The 20,707-nt window shown below is 33.9% G+C and overlaps 1 protein-coding gene across 1 annotated transcript in view; it reads left to right on the top strand.

The window, feature by feature from the left end:
* Window positions 1-6,544, top strand: part of LOC102805411 (uncharacterized) — a 33,981-nt gene extending 27,437 nt beyond the window's left edge. Inside the window, exons 5-6 of the mRNA XM_085508173.1 lie at window positions 4,295-4,436; window positions 5,328-6,544. Of these exons, the coding sequence (XP_085364299.1) occupies window positions 4,295-4,436; window positions 5,328-5,479 (294 nt within the window). The 3' untranslated portion in view covers window positions 5,480-6,544. The remainder of the gene's footprint in view (window positions 1-4,294; window positions 4,437-5,327) is intronic.
* The last annotated feature ends 14,163 nt before the right edge of the window (window positions 6,545-20,707 follow it).

Here is a 20,707-nt window from a genome sequence, read left to right as displayed (position 1 = left end):
ACGTATTGCTGGGTTGGGAAGTCGGTGCCTAGATAGGCAATGCTACGTATTGCTGGGTTGGGAAGTCGGTGCCTAGATAGGCAATGCTACGTATTGCTGGGTTGGGAAGTCGGTGCCTAGATAGGCAATACTATGTATTGCTGGGTTGGGAAGTCGGTGCCTAGATCGGCAATACTACGTATTGCTGGGTTGGGAAGTCGGTGCCTAGATAGGCAATGCTACGTATTGCTGGGTTGGGAAGTCGGTGCCTAGATCGGCAATGCTACGTATTGCTGGGTTGGGAAGTCGGTGCCTAGATAGGCAATACTATGTATTGCTGGGTTGGGAAGTCGGTGCCTAGATCGGCAATACTACGTATTGCTGGGTTGGGAAGTCGGTGCCTAGATAGGCAATGCTACGTATTGCTGGGTTGGGAAGTCGGTGCCTAGATAGGCAATGCTACGTATTGCTGGGTTGGGAAGTCGGTGCCTAGATAGGCAATGCTACGTATTGATGGGTTGGGAAGTCGGTGCCTAGATAGGCAATGCTACGTATTGCTGGGTTGGGAAGTCGGTGCCTAGATAGGCAATGCTACGTATTGCTGGGTTGGGAAGTCGGTGCCTAGATAGGCAATGCTACGTATTGCTGGGTTGGGAAGTCGGTGCGTAGATAGGCAATACTATGTATTGCTGGGTTGGGAAGTCGGTGCCTAGATCGGCAATACTACGTATTGCTGGGTTGGGAAGTCGGTGCCTAGATAGGCAATGCTACGTATTGCTGGGTTGGGAAGTCGGTGCCTGGATAGGCAATGCTACGTATTGCTGGGTTGGGAAGTCGGTGCCTAGATAGGCAATGCTACGTATTGCTGGGTTGGGAAGTCGGTGCCTAGATAGGCAATGCTACGTATTGCTGGGTTGGGAAGTCGGTGCCTAGATAGGCAATACTACGTATTGCTGGGTTGGGAAGTCGGTGCCTAGATAGGCAATGCTACGTATTGCTGGGTTGGGAAGTCGGTGCCTAGATAGGCAATGCTACGTATTGCTGGGTTGGGAAGTGAGGGGCAGACCATTTGATATCCTCGGGGGGCAGGAAGATTGAAATGAAGTCTACTTTTTTCCTCTATCTGATATGATTTTTTTTCAGCAGACCTTGTCTCTATTTTTTTTTTTTTTTTTTTTTTTTGCACTCAACAGTTGTTTTTGTTTATTTTTTTCAGTATTTTAAAGCGGGGGTCGTCAGCTGTGCACGCGCGGGAGTTGAGTCCCAAGCGACGATAACAACACACGCTAAACACGCTGATGGCCATCTGTTGATTTAATGTGAGATTTAACGTGAGATTTAATGTGAGATTGACCTTGGGAGTATAATAGTTGTCGCCTGCAGCATATCTTGTAGGGTAATTATGGGGTAGTGTGTCTAGATATTTATCAATACTATGGGCATATTGTTTCTTCTTTAAGTCAAAAACGAACAAACAGATGTGTAATATACAGAGCTTATGAATATTTACAATACCAAGAGATTTGAAGAGAGGAGTGGTATGGGAATGAAAGTCAGAAAATGAGATTAGGCGGACAATTTTCTTTTGTAGAAGCGTGATTGGATTTAATAGCGTTGAATAAGTATTCCCCAAATCTCTATACAGTAAATTATGTGTGGCAATATCAACGAGTTATATAGCAAGAGAAGTATATATTTAGGAACATAGTGTCGAATTTGAGAAATGATTCCAACTTTGGGGGCAATTATTTTCCTGACTTATTTTCAAGTGGGATTTCCAATTGATATGATAATAATAATAATAATAATAATAATAATAATAATAATAATAATAATAATAATAACTTTATTGCATCCTTAGAAATACAATGTTTCTATCAGTTAATAGCAATAAAGATTGGTTGTGATAACTACTACTAAAAAAAGAAAGTTAGTTGTTAAAAAAGATAAAGCAAGTGTTACATATCAAATGGCATTTTTATTTCTTGATTGAAATGCATTATGAATATAGTTGCCAATCTTTTTTATTATTACATCATCTTTTGAAGTCATCAAGAAATTAAATTTCTGGAGATCATCCTGGGTTTCTTGTGGAAATATAGTGCCTTGTATGATTTGTTGGCGTATTACTTTATATTGTGGACATTTCATAACAAAGTGCAGCTCATCTTCTATTTCATTCTGTGAACATTGTTTGCAAATTCTATTCTCAGTAGGTATTTTTGGTTGCATATGTCTCCCTTTTTCTATTGCTAAATTGTGATTACTAGTTCGAAATTTTGTCATTGAAATTCTTTGTTTCAAATTTAGCACATCCAAGTATTTTTCAAAATTATAAGAGTCTTTGAATTTTTCATAAGTTCTCAGCTTTGTTTTTTCAGCTATATTTTTTCTCCAGAAATTTATGTATTTTTGTTTGACAACTTTGCCAATTTGCTGTATATGTTTTGTTAACCAATCATTCTGTTGTTCTCGTGAAAAGTTCATGTTGTTCATCATTTTTTGTATTGAAGAGTACCATTGTAAATTGGATTTCTTTTGTTCAAGGTATGCTTGTTTTGTGATATTATTGTCTGGTAATTTACTGGGAATTCTCCTACTTCGACTCTGCATGCAATGTTTGCCACAAATGTGTTCAGTCCTAGTAGTTGTTTGTAAAAATTCAATTGTGTTTTTTCTGTTATTGTTTTGTCCCATTTGTTGTAATCTTGAATTTCATGGCCCCAGATTTCAGACCCGTACAATAATATTGGTTGAATACACCTTTTAAAAAGATGGATGAAAGTTACAACTAATTTGATTCATGAGCTCGTTATAAAAATGTACAATCTGGAATTAATCGATTTTTATACTGAATTGTATAATGAAAGTAATAACGTTGAACATTCTGAAAGCTAAATAAATCGAACGATTTTGTCAAGTACTGTTCCGACCGATGAAGGATTCAACATAGAACCCGAAACAGCACCATCACACTAGTGAATTTGAGTGCTATATCGACATAGGCTTTCTTCGTACTCAGTTTCGTATTCTAATATTGTTTCCGTGTTTACCTCTATCGGGATCACCCCTGAAATATTTTAACATGGAATACTACGTCTGTTACATATTTAGTTAGCTAATGCAATACTGCCCGCAGTCGATGTGATGTTCGTCAATCTACCACTTCCATCGATAATAAATGCATTGTTAGAGACAGTTTATACAGAAATACAGCAGAAAGTCATTGTGAAAGAACTGCTAAACAACATAGTTGATGAAATTGTTGAGGGAAAGAAGCATGTCTTGTTTTGTTTTTCAAGATGTCTGAAAGTTTCAGATATTTTTACATGCATATAGTGTAGGATTTTTTTTTTTCAAGCATAGGCAAAGAATTTTTTTCACAAAATCTTCCTGGCCCCCAGGATATCAAATTCCTCCCCTTAAGTGCATAGATAGGCAGTAATATGTATTACTGGGTTGGGAAGTCGGTGCCTTGATCGGCAATACAACGTATTGGTCACAGTCACTTTGGGGCTGAAAATCAATAAACACTATTTTTTTTTATTTAAAAAAGTCGTTCGCTATGCATATAAATTTTTCATTAATAGTATTTATTGATTTTCAGCCCCCAAGTGACTGTGACATTGGTAGGTTCGAAAAACAGTGTCTAAATAGGACATACTATATATCGCTGGATTTGTAGGTAAACATTAGTTAAAACAATCTAGCCAAACGTTGCAGATAGCTATAATTTTGAACAAATGTTCTATACCTAGCAACGGTCCAGACAGGCTTCACTGCGCCACAAAATACCGCAGATGTTTCTAACCTCTCATGGCGTTTTCGTGAACGGGAGGTATATATTGAGATGCCGCGCAGATTATATTTTCTGAAAATACAGTTTCGAATATTTGTTTATGATAAAAACAGTTTTGTTTTACCGTAGAGACAATTGCGCCATCTAACATACGGTGCCGATTCACCCTGGGCAGTGTCGATGGTTACAGACAGGATATTGCTCGTAAGACTATTGGGACATCAAGTCTGCTAATATCATTACAGATTATTCAAATATTATTGATTGTGTCATCGTGTCATTACAGAATAAAGAATACAAAAAGTACCATAATTGGCCATTTTCAAACAGTTCCCATTTTTATTCTCGCTAATGTTGATGGGAACAATATCCACTGGTTACAATACATACATCATAATAAGTTTATCTAAAAAAAATAAAATGAAAATGTCACCATTGGAATAATGATACATTCCCATCAACCAATTGTCTTGTATCATGCACCTATAACATTTAATTTATATTTTCAATTAAAAGACAATAATCGACGTATTCAACAAAGCCAAAGTACCAGGCATTCGTACCATACACGATATGATTAACTCAGGAGACCCGGATGTACAGAGATATAAAGACGATCAATACGTGATGTCTTTATTGGAACAAGAAATTTGCATAAGTAAGTTGGGACTACATTTCTATCTCATTCTACTTAGTTTCCTTGTATTGGCATACATTGACCGCTATTCTGACACATTTCTATCTCATTCTACTTAGTTTCCTTGTATTGGCATACATTGACCGCTATTCTGACACATTTCTATCTCATTCTACTTAGTTTCCTTGTATTGGCATACATTGACCGCTATTCTGACACATTTCTATCTCATTCTACTTAGTTTCCTTGTATTGGCATACATTGACCGCTATTCTGACACATTTCTATCTCATTCTACTTAGTTTCCTTGTATTGGCATACATTGACCGCTATTCTGACACATTTCTATCTCATTCTACTTAGTTTCCTTTTATTGGCATACATTGACCGCTATTCTGACACATTTCTATCTCATTCTACTTAGTTTCCTTGTATTGGCATACATTGACCGCTATTCTGACACATTTCTATCTCATTCTACTTAGTTTCCTTGTATTGGCATACATTGACCGCTATTCTGACACATTTCTATCTCATTCTACTTAGTTTCCTTGTATTGGCATACATTGACCGCTATTCTGACACATTTCTATCTCATTCTACTTAGTTTCCTTTTATTGGCATACATTGACCGCTATTCTGACACATTTCTATCTCATTCTACTTAGTTTCCTTGTATTGGCATACATTGACCGCTATTCTGACACATTTCTATCTCATTCTACTTAGTTTCCTTGTATTGGCATACATTGACCGCTATTCTGACACATTTCTATCTCATTCTACTTAGTTTCCTTGTATTGGCATACATTGACCGCTATTCTGACACATTTCTATCTCATTCTACTTAGTTTCCTTGTATTGGCATACATTGACCGCTATTCTGACACATAACACTGTTTTATTTTGTAGGAGCAAAAGTCTTCATTCAGCGACGAGAATCCAACTGGTCAGAAATAGTAAAGTATGCAAGAGATATCCAAGGAGGTATCACCATGGTTCAACAATTTTTACCATCGTACACAAAGGTTAGAGATCGTGAAGGTTTCTCCTTTGACATATAGCATAGATAATATTTATATTACAATAATTGTAGTTGTAATTGGTGGACTGTTTTCTGGGTATTAGTAGAATATCGAGGCTGGTTTAACAAGGAGGCACATTACCAGTATCCCACCGTTAGTCAATTGACTTATGTAGCCATAGCGAGCATAATATTGTGTCATAGAATGCGTCTTAGAATTAACTGTGTAATTAGTTATAGTTCGCATAAATACCTTACTAAAACATTTTTTAAGTTAAAATAGTAATTTACAAATTTAGCAATGTAGTCATTTCCAGGTGTACGTATACTAAATTCTTTGGATTTGTTGCTGGGGGTGCACTTCAAAAATAAAACGTCGATTTACAATTACAGTTTCTATATCACATATTTGTGTAGCCAAATTACACATCTTCGTCCCAAATTGCTGGTACGATATTTTGACGAGTGCGCCCCCACAGACAGAATAGAAATAGGAAATATGGCTTCTAGTTGGTGACGAAAATGCTACTAACAAAGACTGAGCGTTCTGTCCTACAAGGTACGTGCATATACGTCCAATCATTGTCAATAAACACTGTCATCAGTTATCTATTATTCGTAATGTATTAATGTAAGCATTAAATGGTGATATTTTCTGTTATTATTGGTGTAACGTTTTGTGTTCTGTAATATAACCAACCAATCAAACGCTTAGTAATTGATTGCAACTCACTACAATTAGTCTATAGGGGGCGTCCTATATAAATGGAAATGAGTCCGGGTATTTGACACCTATACTGGCGGAAAGAAATTACGAATAAAGATACTGAAAATTGAATTCTTGATATCAATGAAACCTAAACGTTATATAATATATCGCTCTGATATTTTTGTTGACAGACGCGATGACGTCATATCGGCAAAACAAAGTTGTCGTTATTCATACATGATGAATATATATTTGATCTTTTGTTACTGGTGTAAGTAAGTGAATGAAATAACAATCACTGGGGTGGGATAGTTTATGGAAATGTACCACGTGATATTACAATTTTAGCATTTTTCATGAAAACCATATTGTAATAAAAAGTACGTGTTTTTTTTATTTTTGTGTGCATACTTGACATTTCAATGAATGATAGCAAATGTGTCACTTTATATCACGGATAATAACTGCGCGATTCGTACATAGAAAACTCAAAACTCATGTGACCCATTACTTTGGATTTCGCGATGTTTCACCACCAATTACACACTTCCAAGCACCACTCGCATTGTCATAACGACCCAATTGACATTAACAAACAGCAATTGTGTTATACCGGGTTATAAGTTGGTAGACTAACTCTAAACTTAGACAATGAAAAAATGTGCATGTTTTCAGGCGATCGCTTCCAGCTAATGTCATTCTAAATTCCTTTCCATGAAACTACAATGGGAAAATGGGTTTCCATTTATGAGCAGGGAAAGTCGACAAAGCGGCGCGTAAATTGTCGGCAAGTTGACAGTCAGAAACGTTTTTTGGATTGAAAAGTTGGAATAGTTTACAACATTTTCCGGAATTTTTCGGTGTGTATAATGTGTTATAATCGGTGTGTATAATGTGTTATAATCGGTGTGTATAATGTGTTATAACCGGTGTGTATAATGTGTTATAATCGGTGTGCATAATGTGTTATAACCGGTGTGTATAATGTGTTATAATCGGTGTGTATAATGTGTTATAATCGGTGTGTATAATGTGTTATAATCGGTGTGTATAATGTGTTATAATCGGTCTGTATAATGTGTTATAATCGGTGTGTATAATGTGTTACAACCGGTGTGCATAATGTGTTATAATCGGTGTGTCTAATGTGTTATAATCGGTGTGTATAATGTGTTATAATCGGTGTGTATAACGTGTTATAATAGGTGCGTATAATGTGTTATAACCAGTGTGTATAATGTGTTATAACCGGTGTGTATAATGTGTCATAATCGGTGTGTATAATGTGTTATAACCGGTGTGTATAATGTGTTATAACCGGTGTGTATAATGTGTTATAATCGGTGTGTATAATGTGTTATAATCGGTGTGTATAATGTGTTATAATCGGTGTGTATAATGTGTTATAATCGGTGTGTATAATGTGTTATAAACGGTGTGTATAATGTGTTATAATCGGTGTGTATAATGTGTTATAATCGGTGTGTATAATGTGTTATAATCGGTGTGTATAATATGTTATAACCGGTGTGTATAATGTGTTATAATCGGTGTGTATAATGTGTTATAATCGGTGTGTATAATGTGTTATAATCGGTGTGTATAATGTGTTATAATCGGTGTGTATAATGTGTTATAATCGGTGTGTATAATGTGTTATAATCGGTGTGTATAATGTGTTATAATCGGTGTGTATAATGTGTTCTAACCGGTGTGTATAATGTGTTATAACCGGTGTGTATAATGTGTTATAAACGGTGTGTATAATGTGTTATAATCGGTGTGTATAATGTGTTATAACCGGTGTGTATAATGTGTTATAATCGGTGTGTATAATGTGTTATAATCGGTGTGTATAATGTTTTACAATCGGTGTGTATAATGTGTTATAACCGGTGTGTATAATGTGTTATAATCGGTGTGTATAATGTGTTATAACCGGTGTGTATAATGTGTTATAATCGGTGTGCATAATGTGTTATAACCGGTGTGTATAATGTGTTATAATCGGTGTGTATAATGTGTTATAATCGGTGTGTATAATGTGTTATAATCGGTGTGTATAATGTGTTATAATCGGTCTGTATAATGTGTTATAACCGGTGTGTATAATGTGTTATAATCGGTGTGTATAATGTGTTATAACCGGTGTGTATAATGTGTTATAACCGGTGTGTATAATGTGTTATAAACGGTGTGTATAATGTGTTATAATCGGTGTGTATAATGTGTTATAATCGGTGTGGGTAATGTGTTATAATCGGTGTGTATAATGTGTTATAATCGGTGTGTATAATGTGTTATAATCGGTGTGTATAATGTGTTATAATCGGTGTGTATAATGTGCTATAACCGGTGTGTATAATGTGTTATAATCGGTGTGTATAATGTGTTATAATCGGTGTGTATAATGTGTTATAACCGGTGTGTATAATGTGTTATAATCGGTGTGTATAATGTGTTATAATCGGTGTGTATAATGTGTTATAATCGGTGTGTATAATGTGTTATAATCGGTGTGTATAATGTGTTATAATCGGTGTGTATAATGTGTTATAATCGGTGTGTATAATGTGTTATAATCGGTGTGTATAATGTGTTATAATCGGTGTGTATAATGTGTTATAATCGGTGTGTATAATGTGTTATAATCGGTGTGTATAGTATGTTATAACCGGTGTGTATAATGTGTTATAATCGGTGTGTATAATGTGTTATAATCGGTGTGTATAATGTGTTATAATCGGTGTGTATAATGTGTTATAATCGGTGTGTATAATGTGTTATAATCGGTGTGTATAATGTGTTATAATCGGTGTGTATAATGTGTTATAATCGGTGTGTATAATGTGTTATAATCGGTGTGTATAATGTGTTATAATCGGTGTGTATAATGTGTTATAATCGGTGTGTATAATGTGTTATAACCGGTGTGTATAATGTGTTATAACCGGTGTGTATAATGTGTTATATACGGTGTGTATAATGTGTTATAATCGGTGTGTATAATGTGTTATAACCGGTGTGTATAATGTGTTATAATCGGTGTGTATAATGTGTTATAATCGGTGTGTATAATGTTTTACAATCGGTGTGTATAATGTGTTATAACCGGTGTGTATAATGTGTTATAATCGGTATGTATAATGTGTTATAATCGGTGTGTATAATGTGTTATAATCATTGTGTATAATGTGTTATAATTCGGTGTGTATAATGTGTTATAATCGGTGTGTATAATGTGTTATAACCGGTGTGTATAATGTGTTATAATCGATGTGTATAATGTGTTATAATCGGTGTGTATAATGTGTTATAATCGGTGCGTATAATGTGTTATAATCGGTGTGTATAATGTGTTATAATCGGTGTATATAATGTGTTATAATCGGTGTGTATAACGTGTTATAATCGGTGTATATAATGTGTTATAACCGGTGTGTATAATGTGTTATAACCGGTGTGTATAATGTGTTATAATCGGTGTGTATAATGTGTTATAATCGGTGTGTATAATGTGTTATAATCCGTGTGTATAATGTGTTATAATCGGTGTGTATAATGTGTTATAATCGGTGTGTATAATGTGTTATAATCGGTGTGTATAATGTGTTATAATCGGTGTGTATAATGTGTTATAATCGGTGTGTATAATGTGTTATAATCGGTGTACATAATGTGTTATAATCGGTGTGTATAATGTGTTATAACCGGTGTGTATAATGTGTTATAATCGATGTGTATAATGTGTTATAATCGGTGTGTATAATGTGTTATAATCGGTGTACATAATGTGTTATAATCGGTGTGTATAATGTGTTATAACCGGTGTGTATAATGTGTTATAATCGGTGTGTATAATGTGTTATAACCGGTGTGTATAATGTGTTATAATCGGTGTGTATAATGTGTTATATTCGGTGTACATAATGTGTTATAATCGGTGTGTATAATGTGTTATAACCGGTGTGTATAATGTGTTATAATCGGTGTGTATAATGTGTTATAATCGGTGTACATAATGTGTTATAATCGGTGTGTATAATGTGTTATAACCGGTGTGTATAATGTGTTATAATCGATGTGTATAATGTGTTATAATCGGTGTGTATAATGTGTTATAATCGGTGTACATAATGTGTTATAATCGGTGTGTATAATGTGTTATAATCGGTGTGTATAATGTGTTATAATCGGTGTACATAATGTGTTATAATCGGTGTGTATAATGTGTTATAACCGGTGTGTATAATGTGTTATAATCGGTGTGTATAATGTGTTATAACCGGTGTGTATAATGTGTTATAATCGGTGTGTATAATGTGTTATATTCGGTGTGTATAATGTGTTATAACCGGTGTGTATAATGTGTTATAATCGATGTGTATAATGTGTTATAATCGGTGTGTATAATTATTAGGGGAATTTTTTTAAATCGAATATATATTATCTTTTGCCGTACTTAATTGTGCAATTTAACAAATTATTTGATTTAAGTATTTTTCCTCAGCAGTGGTCAAGGGCTATCATTGTACCACTTCACAAAATCGGTTCACTAAACAGACCCGATAATTACAGGGGAATATCTCTACTAAGTATATTTAGCAAAATATTCACGTCTATTCTAAACCGACGTCTCGGGTTCTGGTCGGAGGCCTTCGGAAAGATTGACGAATCACAGGCTGGTTTTCGTGGTGGTTATTCAACTGTTGATACTATCTTCATTTTACAGTGCGTTATTCAAAAATATCTGTCTAAAAAACGTGGAAAATTTTACTGTGCATTTGTCGATTTTTCCAAGGCCTTCGACACGGTTGAACGCCAACGATTGTGGTATATTCTGCTGAGGGGTGGTGTTACAGGTAAAATGTTCAAAATGCTTTATGCTATGTACAAAGATGTCAAGTCGTGCGTGCGTGCGCACGTCTATTACTAGTTGTACTGCCCAACCGGTGTGTCAAGGTTGTATGCTTCTTGTTTTCCTTTTTATAAATGAATTGGCATACGAGTTACATTCTGGGGTTCAGAGGGGCATACAACTTTCACCTGATTTGGTTGAAATTATGTGCTTGCTTTTTGCAGATGATGTCGCCCTATTTTCTGACACTGTCATTGTCTTACAGCGACACTTTAACACATTGAGTTCTTATTGTAATAAGTGTAAACTAATTGTAAACTGAGAGCCTTTACTTTTCACGCAATGAAATTGCGAAAATTGTCAATTGTTTAAAAATCGTAATTTTATTTTTAAATATAAATAATGTATTATGGGCCGATAGCTTTCTATTATAAATAAAGACCATATATATAATAACATAATAATAAATACATCAGAGAGCAGCATTATGACAATAAAAAACTGACAGCCGTTCTAGGCACTGATTTGACTGCAATAGGTTACATACATCGTCAAACGCCAGGAAAGCGTACGAGCGACCAATCTGCGAATAAAAACTAACTGACAACATTTTAGACTATGTCGAATATTATAAAACGTTGAGACCGAGCAATTAAGATCGGGAAATTCAACAAAAACTACTCGAAGACGGTGTATGTATGTACGGCGGCAACTAATCTGATTAGAATAAGATCCTGGTTGGCTTATTTAAAAAAGAAATATGACTATTACTTTTTTTAAATATGTTTTGACGTTACAATTATTTAGCTGTGAGAATTGGTTTGTTTATGAAAGCCACCGGTGCGGCAGATTTTTTGTAAGAGCAAAACGAATAATGATAAATAAAATAAATAGTAATAATAATAACAAAATAATAATAAATATATATTAAAATAAAATTTGATAAATTAAGCCAACCAGGATCTTATTTCAATCAGATTGGGCCACAACCGCCCCCCCCCCCCGACGTGCATCGATCAATTACGCGGTTCGGAGATATTCAACATGACCAGAAGGTAATTATCAAGCGTGCCAGCGGAATCGTGCACTGATGAGAATATCGAGAAACAGTTGAACTTTCTAGAGGTCATGTCAAATTATGAACCGCATCGACTGCATTGGTTTGATAATGACAACAGGAAATCGCAGGTACGGTACGTGGCATACGTTTGGGTCCCGTGCTATCGAAGTTCAACCTTACGCATCGAATACAACTTTCACAGCCAATCTATTAGTCGGAGTGTTGGTATCGACCACGCTGATGCAATAGAAGGACTATCAAATAGATACGAAGTCAACGAGATGGGAAATCTATGTTTAGCACCGGGTGGCATTATGGACATCTGTCCATTTCATCACGCTCTTCAAGTCAAGCAAAACCTGCAACATTTATTGATAACTCTTAGTTTAAAGTATGCAAACTATGTTTCAGATATTTGAAGTCAGAGCTGAGGAAAGCCGACTCGGAATAATAGACTTGTTTACGATTACACATAATTAGCGCACGCCTTTATGAAACTCCGCTTTATGCAGACAATTCGCTACAGAAGCCGGTTATGTGTAAAGCTACAATCTATTCTGATGAATTATACGTTAATCACATATTTCCAGTACCATGTCTAATAATCGGTGTGTATAATGTGTTATAATCGGTGTGTATAATATGTTATAATCGGTGTGTATAATGTGTTATAATCGGTGTGTATAATGTGTTATAATCGGTGTGTATAATGTGTTATAACCGGTGTGTATAATGTGTTATAATCGGTGTGTATAATGTGTTATAACCGGTGTGTATAATGTGTTATAATCGGTGTGCATAATGTGTTATAACCGGTGTGTATAATGTGTTATAATCGGTGTGTATAACGTGTTATAATAGGTGTGTATAATGTGTTATAACCAGTGTGTATAATGTGTTATAACCGGTGTGTATAATGTGTCATAATCGGTGTGTATAATGTGTTATAATCGGTGTGTATAATGTGTTATAATCGGAGTGTATAATGTGTTATAATCGGTGTGCATAATGTGTTATAATCGGTGTGTATAATGTGTTATAATCGGTGTGTATAATGTGTTATAATCGGTGTGTATAATGTGTTATAATCGGTGTGTATAATGTGTTATAACCGGTGTGTATAATGTGTTATAACCGGTGTGTATAATGTGTTATAAACGGTGTGTATAATGTGTTATAATCGGTGTGTATAATGTGTTATAACCGGTGTGTATAATGTGTTATAACCGGTGTGTATAATGTGTTATAATCGGTGTGCATAATGTGTTATAACCGGTGTGTATAATGTGTTATAATCGGTGTGTATAATGTGTTATAATCGGTGTGTATAATGTGTTATAATCGGTGTGTATAATGTGTTATAACCGGTGTGTATAATGTGTTATAAACGGTGTGTATAATGTGTTATAATCGGTGTGTAGAATGTGTTATAAACGGTGTGTATAATGTGTTATAATCGGTGTGTAGAATGTGTTATAATCGGTGTGTATAATGTGTTATAATCGGTGTGTATAATGTGTTATAATCGGTGTGTATAGTATGTTATAACCGGTGTGTATAATGTGTTATAATCGGTGTGTATAATGTGTTATAATCGGTGTGTATAATGTGTTATAATCGGTGTGTATAATGTGTTATAATCGGTGTGTATAACGTGTTATAATAGGTGTGTATAATGTGTTATAACCAGTGTGTATAATGTGTTATAACCGGTGTGTATAATGTGTCATAATCGGTGTGTATAATGTGTTATAATCGGTGTGTATAATGTGTTATAATCGGAGTGTATAATGTGTTATAATCGGTGTGCATAATGTGTTATAATCGGTGTGTATAATGTGTTATAATCGGTGTGTATAATGTGTTATAATCGGTGTGTATAATGTGTTATAATCGGTGTGTATAATGTGTTATAACCGGTGTGTATAATGTGTTATAACCGGTGTGTATAATGTGTTATAAACGGTGTGTATAATGTGTTATAATCGGTGTGTATAATGTGTTATAACCGGTGTGTATAATGTGTTATAACCGGTGTGTATAATGTGTTATAATCGGTGTGCATAATGTGTTATAACCGGTGTGTATAATGTGTTATAATCGGTGTGTATAATGTGTTATAATCGGTGTGTATAATGTGTTATAATCGGTGTGTATAATGTGTTATAACCGGTGTGTATAATGTGTTATAAACGGTGTGTATAATGTGTTATAATCGGTGTGTAGAATGTGTTATAAACGGTGTGTATAATGTGTTATAATCGGTGTGTAGAATGTGTTATAATCGGTGTGTATAATGTGTTATAATCGGTGTGTATAATGTGTTATAATCGGTGTGTATAGTATGTTATAACCGGTGTGTATAATGTGTTATAATCGGTGTGTATAATGTGTTATAATCGGTGTGTATAATGTGTTATAATCGGTGTGTATAATGTGTTATAATCGATGTGTATAATGTGTTATAACCGGTGTGTATAATGTGTTATAAACGGTGTGTATAATGTGTTATAATCGGTGTGTATAATGTGTTATAATCGGTGTGTATAATGTGTTGTAATCGGTGTGTATAATGTGTTATAATCGGTGTGTATGATGTGTTATAACCGGCGTGTATAATGTGTTATAATCGGTGTGTATAATGTGTTATAATCGGTGTGTATAATGTGTTATAATCGGTATGTATAATGTGTTATAATCGGTGTGTATAATATATTATAATCGGTGTGTATAATGTGTTATAATCGTTGTGTATAATGTGCTATAACCGGTGTGTATAATGTGTTATAATCGGTGTGTATAATGTGTTATAATCGGTGTGTATAATGTGTTATAATCGGTGTGTATAATGTGTTATAATCGGTGTGTATAATGTGTTATAATCGGTGTGTATAATGTGTTATAATCGGTGTGTATAATGTGTTATAACCGGTGTGTATAATGTGTTATAACCGGTGTGTATAATGTGTTATAAACGGTGTGTATAATGTGTTATAATCGGTGTGTATAATGTATTATAACCGGTGTGTATAATGTGTTATAATCGGTGTGTATAATGTGTTATAATCGGTGTGTATAATGTTTTACAATCGGTGTGTATAATGTTTTACAATCGGTGTGTATAATGTGTTATAACCGGTGTGTATAATGTGTTATAATCGGTGTGTATAATGTGTTATAACCGGTGTGTATAATGTGTTATAATCGGTGTGCATAATGTGTTATAACCGGTGTGTATAATGTGTTATAATCGGTGTGTATAATGTGTTATAATCGGTGTGTATAATGTGTTATAATCGATGTGTATAATGTGTTATAACCGGTGTGTATAATGTGTTATAAACGGTGTGTATAATGTGTTATAATCGGTGTGTATAATGTGTTATAATCGGTGTGTATAATGTGTTGTAATCGGTGTGTATAATGTGTTATAATCGGTGTGTATAATGTGTTATAATCGGTGTGTATGATGTGTTATAACCGGCGTGTATAATGTGTTATAATCGGTGTGTATAATGTGTTATAATCGGTGTGTATAATGTGTTATAATCGGTATGTATAATGTGTTATAATCGGTGTGTATAATATATTATAATCGGTGTGTATAATGTGTTATAATCGTTGTGTATAATGTGCTATAACCGGTGTGTATAATGTGTTATAATCGGTGTGTATAATGTGTTATAATCGGTGTGTATAATGTGTTATAATCGGTGTGTATAATGTGTTATAATCGGTGTGTATAATGTGTTATAATCGGTGTGTATAATGTGTTATAATCGCTGTGTATAAAATGTTATAACCGGTGTGTATAATGTGTTATAATCGGTGTGTATAATGTGTTATAATCGGTGTGTATAATGTGTTATAATCGGTGTGTATAATGTGTTATAATCGGTGTGTATAATGTGTTATAATCGGTGTGTATAATGTGTTATAATCGGTGTGTATAATGTGTTATAATCGGTGTGTATAATGTGTTATAATCGGTGTGTATAATGTGTTATAACCGGTGTGTGTAATGTGTTATAACCGGTGTGTATAATGTGTTATAAACGGTGTGTATAATGTGTTATAATCGGTGTGTATAATGTGCTATAACCGGTGTGTATAATGTGTTATAATCGGTGTGTATAATGTGTTATAACCGGTGTGTATAATGTGTTATAATCGGTGTGTATAATGTGTTATAATCGGTGTGTATAATGTGTTATAATCATTGTGTATAATGTGTTATAATTCGGTGTGTATAATGTGTTATAATCGGTGTGTATAATGTGTTATAACCGGTGTGTATAATGTGTTACAATCGGTGTGTATAATGTGTTATAATCGGTGTGTATAATGTGTTATAATCGGTGCGTATAATGTGTTATAATCGGTGTGTATAATGTGTTATAATCGGTGTATATAATGTGTTATAATCGGTGTGTATAACGTGTTATAATCGGTGTGTATAATGTGTTATAATCGGTGTGTATAATGTGTTATAATCGGGTGTGTATAATGTGTTATAATCGGTGTGTATAATGTGTTATAATCGGTGTGTATGATGTGTTATAATCATTGTGTATAATGTGTTATAATTCGGTGTGTATAATGTGTTATAATCGGTGTGTATAATGTGTTATAATCGGTGTGTATAATATGTTATAATCGGTGTGTATAATGTGTTATAATCGGTGTGTATAATGAGTTATAATCGGTGTGTATAATGTGTTATAACCGGTGTGTATAATGTGTTATAATCGGTGTGTATAATGTGTTATAATCGGTGTGTATAATGTGTTGTAATCGGTGTGTATAATGTGTTATAATCGGTGTGTATAATGTGTTATAATCGGTGTGTATGATGTGTTATAATCGGCGTGTATAATGTGTTATAATCGGTGTGTATAATGTGTTATAATCGGTGTGTATAATGTGTTATAATCGGTGTGTATAATATATTATAATCGGTGTGTATAATGTGTTTTAATCGGTGTGTATAATGTGCTATAACCGGTGTGTATAATGTGTTATAATCGGTGTGTATAATGTGTTATAATCGGTGTGTATAATGTGTTATAATCGGTGTGTATAATGTGTTATAATCGGTGTGTATAATGTGTTATAATCGGTGTGTATAATGTGTTATATTCGGTGTGTATAATGTGTTATAACCGGTGTGTATAATGTGTTATAATCGGTGTGTATAATGTGTTATAACCGGTGTGTATAATGTGTTATAATCTGTGTGTATAATGTGTTATAATCGGTGTGTATAACGTGTTATAATCGGTGTGTATAATGTGTTATAATCGGTGTGTATAATGTGTTATAATCGGTGTGTATAATGTGTTATAATCGGTGTGTATAATGTTTTACAATCGGTGTGTATAATGTGTTATATCCGGTGTGTATAATGTGTTATAATCGGTGTGTATTATGTGTTATAATCATTGTGTATAATGTGTTATAATTCGGTGTGTATAATGTGTTATAATCGCTGTGTATAATGTGTTATAACCGGTGTGTATAATGTGTTATAATCGATGTGTATAATGTGTTATAATCGGTGTGTATAATGTGTTATAATCGGTGCGTATAATGTGTTTTAATCGGTGTGTATAATGTGTTATAATCGGTGTATATAATGTGTTATAATCGGTGTGTATAACGTGTTATAATCGGTGTGTATAATGTGTTATAATCGGTGTGTATAATGTGTTATAATCGGTGTGTATAATGTGTTATAATCGGTGTGTATAATGTGTTATAATCGGTGTGTATAATGTGTTATAATCATTGTGTATAATGTGTTATAATTCGGTGTCTATAATGTGTTATAATCGGTGTGTATAATGTATTATAATCGGTGCGCATAATGTGTTATAATCGGTGTGTATAATGTGTTATAATCGGTGTGTAAAATGTGTTATAATCGGTGCGCATAATGTGTTATAATCGGTGTGTATAATGTGTTATAATCGGTGTGTATAATGTGTTATAATCGGTGTGTATAATGTGTTATAATCGGTGTGTATAATGTGTTATAATCGGTGTGTATAATGTGTTATAATCGGTGCGCATAATGTGTTATAATCGGTGTGTATAATGTGTTATAATCGGTGTGTATAATGTGTTATAATCGGTGTGTATAATGTGTTATAATCGGTTTGTATAATGTGTTATAATCGGTGTGTATAATGTGTTATAATCGGTTTGTATAATGTGTTATAATCGGTGTGTATAATGTGTTATAATCGGTTTGTATAATGTGTTATAAGCGGTGCGCATAATGTGTTATAATCGGTGTGTATAATGTGTTATAATCGGTGTGTATAATGTGTTATAATCGGTGTGTATAATGTGTTATAATTTCTTTATATCCAACAGAGGTGGATTTAATATATCCGAAACTGTAATGCACTGGTCCATTTACGAGGCGCGGAATGTAAATTTATTATTTTGTGTATACTAGAATAAAACGTACTAATAATTCAAAATTATTTATGTTTTGGAGGCCCTGGCGTGTGTGTTTTAAAATGATGTGTGCATTTTAAAAACGGCGTGACTGTGCGTTTTAATGGTATGTGTTTTAAAACGACGTGTGTGTTTAAAAATGATTGATGTGTGTATGTATGTGCGTTAAGGCCAGACTTTTTTATTCTTTGTTTCACGAGTTGTTATAAGGTAATTTTTTTGAGGAGGGCGAAAAAAAAAATTTTATCCATTAGATTTGTGTGATTCTTAAAGAATTGTAAGTGAGATCATTGATCGGAGAGAAGAAATGAAATACAATTTTATTCCATGTATAACCTTGTTTCTCATCTGCGTGAGACTGGTACTTTTATCATGATACTTCAACGAAAATGTAACTTGGATTCATTATGCGGCGGGCGGTAAAAAAATGAAGATAAAAATATTTTTTTAGTATTTTTTGCGCTTACAAGGGCGCGTGAAATTACGCTGAAATAAAATTATATTTTTATTTCATTTTCGGCTCCTGTTCATTCGGCGGGTTCGCGGATAATAACAAGGGATAATAAATGTATGTACATTACATGTATGTGCATTGAAAATGGTGTGTGTATTTTAAATAGCGTGTGTGTGTGTGTAAAAAGTATGTGTTTTTAAAAAATGACGTGTGTGTATTAAAATGATGTATTAAGGTAGCGAGACTATTATTTGTGTTGAAAATTACGATTTTCACATTTATTTATTAATTGATGAAATGCACTATAAACTTTCATATGATGAAGTCAACATAACATAGAATGTCATGTAAGTTGGATAAATGTAGATTTTCTGAAGGGAAGCAAGGCAGCCTCAGTAGTGTTTTCCAAAATCAACAACACAGGTTTAATCTGTGTGCCTATAAGTTTCAAAGATAAACTCAAGACAAAGCAATGTTAGGATGTGTTATCAGTAGCTATCTGACACACAATGAGTGTTTCCAAACATTTGAGTGGTTTGTCTCCGCCCCTGTTTGTTTCACAGATTAGTCATTTGCATATGAATGTGTCAGACACAAGGTCATACAGCCACTGAAAAAAATCATTGATTTTGGTGTTTTCATATGCCGAATTTATCCAATTATAGCTATCCCATTCCTTTATTTTTTTTTGGTTTCCAATAGCCTTACACATTTGGATGTCCCTACACATGGTAAAACAGACCTTGATGGGAAAACAAATTGATTGTGCCGATAAACAAGTTTGAAAATCTTTGCTGTTACTTCATGGACGTTTTCTAGGAGTTTATGTTTTTCAAAATACAAAAAATAACGTATACTTATTGTCGTCGGATTAACACCAAATTTTCACAGCTTTAAGGTGACAGTGAGAGGAACTTGAATGTGTCCAGACAAACTATTTCATCGATTATTTACCAACGAGTTGTGGTTTGAGTTGGGGGCAATGCGACTAAAACAGTGATTGAAATTCAGCACACTATTTTTTAAAACGCGTTGTTGGTTAAAACTGACCAGACACATTCAATTTACCAGACTATTGAACAACTAGGAAAAGTGAAAAAAATACTTCTTATCGCCAGCATAAATGCGTAATTATTTTTTTACAGAAAAAGTAATTTTTCACCTTTGATTGAGTAACGCGTCGTAGAATGCAGATACCGGCATGCAAAATACACTTGTGAAAAGCTTGAAGTCTGGCGATTCTAAAAATATATACTTTCCCGGGTCTATTTGTAGTCATTTAGTCACAATTAGAAGATGAAAACAAGTATGCAAATAATAGTCCCGCTACCTTAAATGACGTGTGTTTTAAAATGACGTGTGTACATACATTTACATCAGTTGAACAGGTCAAGGGTTAAACCATTGAGGTAAAAAATCTTCAGTTAGAGAGCTAGGCGGATAACAATATAAATGTTATAATTCACAAACATAAACATAATATGATTGAATATGGTAAATCAGAACGACTGCGTCAAACGCTGCACACAAAACGTTGAATACGGTGTATATCACAAATCAAACACAATTGTTTTGTTTTGTTTTTTAACGTGTGTACTGTGACAATATGTGAGGATATTATATGTGCTCCTTTCTACTTATTTACTATCGCCACACATATGATGACTGCCTTCATATTTTTATTTTCATTATTATGTCGGAAAATTGAGCTTGAGATTGCCA

Source organism: Saccoglossus kowalevskii, chromosome 14, assembly GCF_978046115.1.
Source record: "Saccoglossus kowalevskii chromosome 14, keSacKowa6.1, whole genome shotgun sequence".
Classification (NCBI taxonomy): Eukaryota; Metazoa; Hemichordata; class Enteropneusta; family Harrimaniidae; genus Saccoglossus; species Saccoglossus kowalevskii.
This window is presented reverse-complemented; position numbering and strand designations above follow the sequence as displayed.